Source organism: Poecile atricapillus, chromosome 8, assembly GCF_030490865.1.
Source record: "Poecile atricapillus isolate bPoeAtr1 chromosome 8, bPoeAtr1.hap1, whole genome shotgun sequence".
NCBI classification, from domain to species: Eukaryota; Metazoa; Chordata; class Aves; order Passeriformes; family Paridae; genus Poecile; species Poecile atricapillus.
Window position 1 is genome coordinate 15,008,356 of NC_081256.1, and position 10,542 is coordinate 15,018,897.

Below are 10,542 nucleotides of genomic sequence, written 5' to 3' on the forward strand. Positions count from 1 at the left end.
CACATATAAAGGTTTAATACAGGTAACATAGAGTAACTAATGCTATTTCTTCCACATACCTTTCCAAAGTCTGAAAGTAAATACATGTTTGTGAACTTAATAAAATTATTTTGAGCCTTATGCAAAATTTAATCAAGAATACAGAAAGCGACAGTGTGCTTTGCATCTTTCTGAAAATGTGCTATAGGTGTGTCTTATATGCAATGCCAATCTACAATTTTGGTTACTGACTTTAGTACAAAATAGACATTTGTTTAATACATGAAAATACTAAAATATAAGCTTACTAACTCCAGGGATTTTGTATATGACAGGCAGGAGAAGGAGGCATACATCAGAGCAAAATATGTGGAAAGAAAGTTTGTAGAGAAGCAAGCTGCATCAGTACCTCTGCCTGAGCCTGGAACAAAAGTTTTGCGTCCAAGTCAGGAAGAGAAAAGGCACAGTGGCCCTGAAAAATCCCTTTTGGCAGGGGAGCAAGGTGCAGCATCCCAAAGAGGTATTTACACACTTCTTTCCTTAGCTGTATTACCCATTTTCTTTTTAAGGTAACATGCTTTTATATTAATTGACTTCTGCCTCGTGTAGAGAATTTGGAATCTGGTTTTTAATGGGTTGTAGCCTAGTGTAAGTGTAGGGGAGAAAAGACTTCTTCAGAGATGTGCATTTTTATAGGAGGAAGGATTTGGAATGGGGATGGTTATAATTCAGAATCACATTAACCACCTTCTTTCCTCGGTATTTTCATCCTTCTTGATTTTTCCAATAACGTTCTTTCCTGCCCTATCCCTTCCTTACTGCCTGCTTTGTGCTTTGCTAACCTGCATGTCCCAGCGGTTGCTGTAAGTAGCGACGAGGCGAGGCGGGAGTCTCTGTTCTGTCCTGATGAACTTGATTCACTCTTCTCCTACTTTGATACCTCTTCAAAACTCCGTAGTAGTAAGTACTACAGCTGTGGCGTGCTCAGTATTTGCACTAGTGATCCATTGTGTGTTGTGGCCATCTCCCTGCTTCAATCTATTGTCTCCAGGCTGCTGCATTGCTTAGTATTTTCATGAAATAATTTAAGCTTTTTTACTTATCCTGATTTTTTTTTTTCATTTCTTATTATCTTTGACATTTATTATTATTATTTGTAAATGTTATGGTTACAAAATGTGACTTCATATTTTTCTATGGATGCATTAAGAATGCTGAACAAGAACAAGCCATTTTTTAAAAATTATGTTCAGGACCAAGTATAAGAGCTTGCTTTATTATCATGGTATCTGTGAGGAGCAAGTAGCTTCAGCTCTGCATAGTAATTGCAGTCTCTCCCCAAAACAGTCCGAAGCAGTGACAGTGGGATCCAGCCAAGCACTGATGACAGTAGAGAACACCTTGCCTCTACTATATCAGCCAACAGTTTGTATGAACCAGGTATGTTAGGCTTTGCACTTCAAGATGAAAATTTAATCACTAGGCTGCATGTTTTTTTTGAAAAAAAGATTAATTCTTGGTGATACAATTCATGTCTGCTATCCTGGTTGAAATGCTTTTAGCAAGGGTAAAATTTTCCTTAGTGATCTTTCCTTTGGGCTTGCACCAAAAATGGCATGTAATCCTTCTAAATGGGTTCAAAGAACTGCGATTTTTTCCAGTCAAATGAGACCGATCCCAAAACATTGACTTTTTTGCAGATAGAGAAATGCTGCATTTTGAGAAAGAAAAGACTCAGAGAAATGCATGATACTTATATAAATAAATAAATCTGCAGAGATTGAATTTTTCTTGAGTCAGAGATAATGGGCTTTTATGTGTTATTTGTGCATTCTTGCTTAATTTTTCTGTTTCTTATTTATGTGGAATTGACCAAGTCTTTAAACATCATTCCCTCAACTCAGAAGTTCTGTAAGTTGATGAATGAAATTTGCTCATTTTAGCATGCTGTTCTGACAGATTGAGTATGGCTGCTCAAAATTTCCAAAACACTTATTTATATAAAAGCAGATTTATTCTTCTACATCAAAGCACTCTTTTAAGGTATGTTTTAAAGCCACTAGTTCACAGGTGTTAAAGCAGGCAGGCAGCATGTGCCTTGGATCTTTCTGATTATATTGTAGAAATATTTATGATGCTGTAACTCACAAAAGCTTTTATGTAACTACATCTTTATCTCCCAGACTTCACTCTCTGTAACCATTTTTGAGATGAAGAGAAAGATTATGCTTTAGTCGAAAAGATTATAGCCACAGCAAATAATTGGTAAATGACAATGGTATCTATTAACAAAAATTAGATCAGAACAGTATTAGTCTCATACTCAGGTATGAGTATATTGCAGATGAAGATGTATTTGTATGACTACATCCCTGCAGAACATGAGTTTTATTCATATCTTGCCGTTTACAGTAAAACACACTCCAAACCCTAAACAATTTCTTAGAAATTACATGGAATATGTACATTGAAGTATATACACATGTGCCAGTAATGTAGAGAGAATGTTTTCTGTGCAGTAATAGTTCTGTGAAGAGACTGTGCCAAAATGCTGGAGCTAAAGGCTGTGAATTCCCCAGGCATAACAGGGCAACAATACATAGCATTCTGCAAAAGCTGAGCTACCTATTGCCAGAGAAATGTTTTGATCAGAATTCCAAGAGGTACCTTGTGAAAACAGGAATTAGGTAAGCAAGTTTTTTTCTTTCTAGAAGGAGACAAGCAAGAATCTCCAGTGTTCTGTGACTCCAAGCAGCCTAATCCAGGATTGCAGTTGTATCAAGCTGCCTTTGAGAAAAATCTTCCTCACATGGCAGAAGCATTGGCTCATGGAGCTGAAGTAAACTGGGTCAACGTGGAGGAGAACAAAGCAACACCACTCATTCAGGCAGTTCGAGGGGTATGTGATATAGAGTACTGGTGATGGGGGAGGAGAGCAAGGGAAATAATGATATTTCTGTGTCATTGTTCCTTTTGAGCTGCTTGCTTCCCTAATGAATGATAATGTGATGCTGAAACTATGTTTACAGTGTTCTTTCAGAGTTGTTTCTGAAATATTTTTTTCCTACTTGGTTTGGAATTCTCTGTCCTAGTAGGGGTTAAAGTTGATACGGAAGCAACTCTGTTTTGTTTCCTTTGCTGGGTGGCTCAGTGGTGAGAAGGCAGAAGAGGTTTGGTTTGATTCTAGCAATCTGGTTCTGAGTTGTTTCTTTGTTTTGATTCCATAGGGTTCGTTGGTTACTTGTGAATTTTTGCTGCAGAATGGGGCCAATGTGAACATCCGAGACATGAAAGGAAGGGGGCCCCTGCACCATGCCACAGTTCTAGGACACACTGGGTAACTCACTACCCCACAAGTTGTACATGGCCATCCTTTACTGTAGTTATTCATGTGAAGCTTCTTCATTGCCCCAGATATTCTGATACTTTAATACTATTTCAGGTGATACAAGTTTTTCTTAAGCTCTGGTTGTGAGAGGAAATAATATCTTGATTTAGCAGTCTCATCCACTAGCAAAACACACATGTTCTCTAATGTGGATTAAATAAATGGCTTGCTTATTACTGTTAGCATGTCCTAGATGACCTGCACTATTTTGATATAAATAAAAAACTCTCATTTTGATATAAATGAGACATTTGGTAATTTAAACTAAATGCATTGTATCTTGACTTTATTAGCTTTTTTCCTTTATTCAAAGGAAATATATTCAAAAATATTCTTCAATTTTTTTTTAATAAACAGACAAGTGTGCTTATTCCTAAAACGAGGAGCAAATCAGCATGCCACTGATGAAGAGGGGAAAGATCCATTGAGTATAGCAGTGGAAGCTGCAAATGCAGATATTGTAACACTGTAAGTTGTACATTCTGTTTTCTGACTAGATAACTTAGATTTTGCTAGTCAGTTTCAAGTTAAAAGTACAAGAAATGTCAAAATTCCTTTACGTAAAAACAGGGGGGAACAAAAGAAAAACCAAAATACTCTATCCATACATGACCTCTTTGATGTGAGATTCAGGAGAGCGTTGTAGGTCTTGCATTATAATTTTTTTTGTGCTTTAAAGATGACATTGTTCCTTTTGTTTTCTGAATGGCAGGTTGCGTTTAGCAAGGATGAATGAAGAAATGCGTGAATCAGAAGGACTCTATGGACAGCCAGGTCAATACTCTACTAATAACCACACTGAAATGCAGTATAAGAAGTGTATACAGGAATTTATCAGTTTACAATTAGATTCTTAGTGTCTGAGGGAAATTTAAGATTGCTTCATACAAAAATGTTTTTTATAAATCAACACATTTTAAAGTTTCATTGAAATTAAGTGGTGTGACTTTGTCAGAGTACTTAGGGAACCTAAAAGGAGACTGTTTAGAGAGCATCATTATAGCAGTGCATTACTACAGCCATGACCATCCTGTTTTGCTGGTAGTTGTCCAGAGCTTTCTCCTATTGCTGTTCCATTGACATTTGTGTAACGTTAGGATTTACCTGACATTATTTAGTAGCAGCTTTCTGACTCAGCCTGCTCAGAGACAGTTGAAGAGTTCATCTTATTCCAAGACACCATTCTCTCCTTCCTGTGGAATGGTCTGCTTTTTCTTTTTTTAAGAAAAAAGCTCTTGCACACCAATGTAAAAAATGTACTTCAAATATTTCAAACTGACTCCAGACAGAAACAGGAAAGTATTATTTCCTTAAATTTTATTTTTAAATATTTTTGTTTGTTAAGATACTAATAAGAAACAAAACAGTCATTCTTAAGTATGTATTTTTGTATGCAGTTTCTTTCTGTTAGGTTAAAAAACAAATAGAAGCTGGCAGATACTTGAGCCAACTCCAGCAAGAAAGTAACAAATTATATTTTATGCATATGTGCAGCTTTATTCTCAGGCCTAATTTACACCATGTTCTGATGTGATACTTGCTTCCATAGGAAGGTAATTTAATCAAAGTCATGCAAATACCCATAATGAAGGCATACTTCATTGTGAAGTTGGACAGCTAAAAACACCCTGTTGTTTGGGGCAGAAGTGAAAGGTGAACCTTATTTTTCAGGTTGAGTGCTGAGTACTCTCAGTTCACTCCTATAAAGCCCTTATGTGTTTTCCACTGATTCATGAGGATTGGGCAGGGGGATGTTACCAGATTGGAACATCAGAATCTAGAGACTGCAGTTGATACAGTCTGATTGAGATACTTTATACAGCTGGTAAGGTGAGATTGACAGTGAAGAGTAGTTTTGCCACAACAGGCAGAGTTAGCCCAAAATCAGGGGGAGGCTCTCATTAGAATAACTTCTGAAATTAATGCCACAAGCTGTAGCTCAGAGTCCCAGCCAGAACTTATTGTATCTTTGGATACAATACATACAGGGCACAGCTCTGCCCCCTTCACTGTTACTTGTTAAAGTCTCTTTTAAAAGTTGAAGTCAATATTTGAGCTTTTTGAATTGTGTCTGCTATAGATTTTGAAATTGTTGAATTTGTGTCTGCTATAGAAGGGTTGTGTCAGTGTAAGCACAAAACCTGTCTACTGCTATGAGGTGTCACACCTTCCTGTGGTTTTAAGGGATGCAGGTCTTTTCCACTGCGTATACATGTTAAATTATCTGCACTGCCCTTGCTTTAGAACTCCAGTTTTCCAAAATTATGATTCTAGAAGGAAATAAGGTTTTCAGGACAATTGTATATTTGCTGGTAGCTAAGTGAGGGTAAATATCATTGTATGAGTTTGCTGCCATCAGAGTGAAACCAACTGCCTACTTCTCAGCTCTAGCAATGCAGCTGATAAACAATTGCTCATGTAGCTTAATGGCATCAAAATTGATAATTTTAATATATATGGCTAGTTTGAGCTACTGAGAGAATGAATATTACTTTGCAAGGTACAGTTGGTCTTCCAAAACATCCCTGGAATGGGAACTAGCTGAAACCAGCTTTAAAAGGTTGTTTCTGATGGTAGAAGCCATATGCACCGTAGTACTGTTTCTGTATAATACTTGACTGCTCATCTCCTGGTGCTACAGTACATCTTGCTAACTCTTTGATATTAGCATTGCTACTTTTTCTTCCTACCTTTTCTTGAATGTATGATGTGTGCCTTTTGAGTTATTCTGGTGTTAAATTGTAAAGCAGTGTTACAGTATTTTTGTACATAGAATCTGCACTTTAGGGAAAACATTGCTTGGATAGGGAACTTCCAGAATTCAACTTTAAAGTATAACTTTAAAATAATGATAAGGTTTACAGTATTTAGAATTTTAATGCGACATACAAACTAAAGGGGCACTTTATTTTAGTCTATTTTTGTATGTAATAATTTTGTTATGTAATAGAGACAAAGCCAGAGCCACAATGTATCTTGCAAAAATAGCTTTTTTTTCTTTCAAGTTAATTTGAAAGAACCAAGTGTGGAAACTTGAACTGCAGTTCTCATTCACCAGTGGAATCCACTTCTGTACTAGAAGCAAAATTGCTTTTATCACAGAAGCCTAATTCTTTGCCCTTCATAGCTGTTTTTTGGTGAATGTTACAGCTCCATTCTGTGCTGGTCTCCCAGAGCAAGCAGCTCTCACAAACTGTTATAATAAAACCTGTCCTGTGCCTGCTTCACCTCTGGAACACTGAATCACTGAATGGTTTGGGTTGGAAGGGACATTAAAGATCATCTAGTTCCAACCCACCTGCCATGGGCAGGACACCGTACTTGAAATTAAATCTGAAAACCAAAAGGGAATTTCTCTAGAACTGACTTTTCCTAGTAGAGCAGTATTGAATGTATTCATCTTTTAAAGTCTGGAAAGAATTGTGTTACTGCCATGTTAAATATTTCTGGAAGGTCAGTTATTATTTGTGAAAGTGTTTTTAGAAGAATGGAGTCTCATCTCCAAAAGAATAACAGTTTTAACATTTGAAATGTGTATAAAAAAAATCAAAAAACAAAACAATGTAACTTTTCCCAGTAGTGCAAACTTTTAAGCACAAAAACATTCTTTTCTTCCACAATCATGTTAGAAAAAAAAAAAAATCTTCATATTCAATGTACATAATGAGAGAGATTTTGGGTTGATTTCTTTGTCATGCTATTAATCAAGCTGTCAGCAAGAAACAGTAGTGCTGGGATCTTGTGTCCTGTGTGGCCATCTGTGTTGGGAAGACTCTAAAACTTGGATGGCTGCATAGCTCCTGACCCAACCCAATGTTTGATGCATTTAATTCCTTTTGAAGACAAAAGATGATGGTTACTGTTTTAAAACAGAACGTGAACTCAAGGCCCAAAATGCTACAACACATTAAAGAATGTGAAAATGAATGAAAAATGACCATTTTAAAGCGGTAAAAGAATGACTTGGCAATGACTCAAGTCAAGCAATCAGTCCTCAATGTGTTTTCCTGTGTAGACAGGGAGGGGGAGGAACACATTTTGGAACATGTTCTAGGAATAGGGTTGTGTTTAAGCACAAAGGGTGAAGGTTTAGGAAAAAAAAAAAAAGCTTTTTAGGGGAAGTGTCATTGTTCTTCTAAATCAAAATGAAAAATGTAATGAAAGATGTAGATTAAATGAATGTAGAAATTTTATTTTTGCTGAAGTACCAAATAAGTGACCAAAATAATTTATGGACAACAATTTATCTACTTAAGATTGCTTTTTTTTTAATATATATATATATTATTGCTTGCTGATTGTTTCTTTCATGGAGAGTTCTGTTTGGCTGTAAGAATTCTGATCTCTGTTTCTAAGTAAACCTTTATTTATGCCATAATTCTATTTTTCTGTAGAGAATCTTGGTTAGCAGTTCCTTTAAAAACGAGGATTTTACTCTTTTATTCCTAACAGCTAATAAATATTTTTTCTTTTTAAGTTGCTTTAAATTGCTTTAACTTTTCCTTTCTAACTCTGAACTTTCCTCTGTGTGGCTGCCTGTGAGGTACTATTTCAGGTATAGTTTGGCTTTGTTTAATTTGCTTCTACAGAACATGCATGCATGTAAGCAGTCCCTCTGAGTTCATATCAGCATCACTCCATCTAGAAGCAGTCTTCATACATGAATAAATGTTACACAGTAATTGATAGCACAGTAGGGCATTTGTGTAATGGTGGGTGATGTTGACTATTACAAATGTTTACAACTGTTTCCCTTTTTTTTTCTACCTAGGAGATGAAATTTATCAGGACATTTTTCGTGACTTTTCTCAAATGGCATCAAATAATCCAGAGAAGTTAAACCGCTTCCAGCAGTCAGATTCTCAGAAGTCTTAAGTGTCAAGAAGGAAAAGAACCTGAAGCTTATAGTGCAAGTCTTTTTTTACTTTAACAGAATGAATTGTATGCATTTTGTTAGATAGTTTGGATAAAATGACCACTCCAATGTAGCTTTAGATTGTGGTAGCTGGGGAAATGTATGAGTTGGTTTATGTTCTACAGTACACATACCTCAGCAGCTGAAGATGTTTAAAGCCCCTGAGTACCTGCTAGCTCCGGGTAAAGCAGCCCCTGTTACACGCGCAGTGTTTGCAGCTCGCACTGGGGGTGGCAGAGCACGGCTGGAGCGCTGCGGGCCCCCACTGCAGCATGGTCACAGCAGCTTTGCTACCCAGTGTCATCCACTGTCATCTGTCCCCCTGTTGCCATAAAGAATGTGCCTCTGACAAGGTCTAGGTTGCATTTTCTGGGACTGGTTGGAAGGGAAATTGGGTAAGGACTTACTGAGTAGTCCTTCCATTTGTGGGACTGCAACTCAACAGATTCTCTTGTTCCTACATTGACTCTGGTTAGAGGTAGGCTGTTCATAACAGATGTGAAAACTCCAGCTTTTTGCAAGCTCTTTCATGGTGGAAGCCCTAGCACCAGGCTGGCCTTTATGATGGTGACTGCAGGTCAGTCACAAAGGGATATATCCTGGGGACCAAATTCCTAAGAGCAGTTCATTTTCCTTTGTTTTTCTTTTCTTTTCCTCTTAAATTAAACTTTCACTGCAGCAAGTATTCTTCTAAATGAGCATGTGGAACCTTTCATGAAAAATAAACGTAATCCTTTTGGACATGATGTGGGGTTTGTTTGTAGTATTATGACATGTAAACTTGAAATTTAAGACATGAAAGTAAATATTGAGCCAACAAAATTTGTGTAGAATAGTTGTTCAAAGGCTATTTCTACTTTTTGCTGTTCTCATTACTAGCCCTAAGCTCACTATAAGTCTCATGTCTTGCAGCCACTCTAAATTTAGGGCAATCAGTCCTTTCTATCAGGAAACAGTAGCCCTTGTATAATCTCAGTGATGTGTATGTTTATGTGTTGTCTAAACTAAGCTGAGCACAAGAAAAACTAGAATTTCAGTGCACATTTTTGTCAAGTAATGTCTCCAACTGTTGTGAGGGCAGCAAGACAATTTGCTTTATTCAGTAGTGAGCCCCATTCTGCCCATGTGCATGTATAAATGCTGTCTCTAGATATATGCCTATGTATGAGGTTATTTATACCTAGATAATAATACTCCTAAACCCCAAACCAGCAGGTGCAATTCTTTATCTTCTATTTGCCTGCCCCATGGAGACAACTTAAGCAGAGTTTTTAGGTGACATAGTACCAGTGTAAGTTTTCAGTAATCCTAATAGCTGTGGCATTGTATTAACCTGCTGTATAAGTGTATTAGGAAACAAATTAGCTTTTCTTCATGGAAAGATGAGCAAAACTGCGATAAAACAAATTGAAATCTGTAAACTATGGTAAAGTTAAACTTTCTGGCATTTAAAGTTTTAAGAAGGTATTTCAATTTAAAATTCAATTTATAATTTTGCATCAAATATGTAATAATGTATCAAATCTGCATATTATTATTGCTACAAAATTAGTAGTGTTGTAGAATTGTCCAGTGGATTTTATTTCCAAGCAGAAGAATCTTACAGTTCTTACTTTGTATGTGGTCTAATTATGATAGGAAAAACAGATTCTACCCATTCAAAGTGTGTGTTCAGTCTGAATAATAAGAAACTCAAGGATATCACCTGTAAACAGTAATTTTTAGTAAGCTGGTTTTTAAATAGCTGCCTATGAAATGATAATACACTTCCTAATCAGCAATATTTACCAGCAAATGGGTGCAATTGGACAGATGCATGTTCCAGGTGCTCATTAGTACATTGTGGACTTCGGCCTCTCTGCCCATTAGGACCTGATCCAGGAAGTCACTATCAGTGCCAGTCTTTCCACTGATTTTGGATATTTTGGATTGTTCCATTCATGGCTTTTAATGTTAGAGTGCTAAAGGATCCTATATTAATACTCCATTTTTCACTCTGTGGGGTTTTTATTTTACCTGTTTGTATACTGAGCTGAAATAGTTTTAGAAAATGCAACCAGACCTTCCAACTGCTGTCAGCAAATCCCTGTACAAGAGACGTTTCTCCTGTTTTGCATTCTGACATCAGTACACATGTTGTCCAAATTACTAGGTCTGCTGGATAGAGCATAAACTTTGTAGCACTAAACTAAAAAGGTGAGAACTAGAACAAGTGGAGGGTTGATGTCATGTTTCCAGGACTTTGGTGCTTCTGTGCAGC

The 10,542-nt window shown here is 36.8% G+C and overlaps 1 protein-coding gene across 2 annotated transcripts in view; it reads left to right on the forward strand.

The window, feature by feature from the left end:
* The window catches only part of ACAP2 (ArfGAP with coiled-coil, ankyrin repeat and PH domains 2), a 59,492-nt gene extending 50,464 nt beyond the window's left edge, over positions 1-9,028 (forward strand). For both annotated transcript variants that reach the window (XM_058844084.1, XM_058844085.1), the window contains 7 exons: positions 315-499; positions 1,327-1,419; positions 2,691-2,878; positions 3,207-3,316; positions 3,725-3,835; positions 4,080-4,141; positions 8,139-9,028. In XM_058844084.1, coding sequence (XP_058700067.1) covers positions 315-499; positions 1,327-1,419; positions 2,691-2,878; positions 3,207-3,316; positions 3,725-3,835; positions 4,080-4,141; positions 8,139-8,242 — 853 coding nt within the window. In that variant the 3' untranslated portion in view covers positions 8,243-9,028. The remainder of the gene's footprint in view (positions 1-314; positions 500-1,326; positions 1,420-2,690; positions 2,879-3,206; positions 3,317-3,724; positions 3,836-4,079; positions 4,142-8,138) is intronic.
* Positions 9,029-10,542: the final 1,514 nt, after the last annotated feature.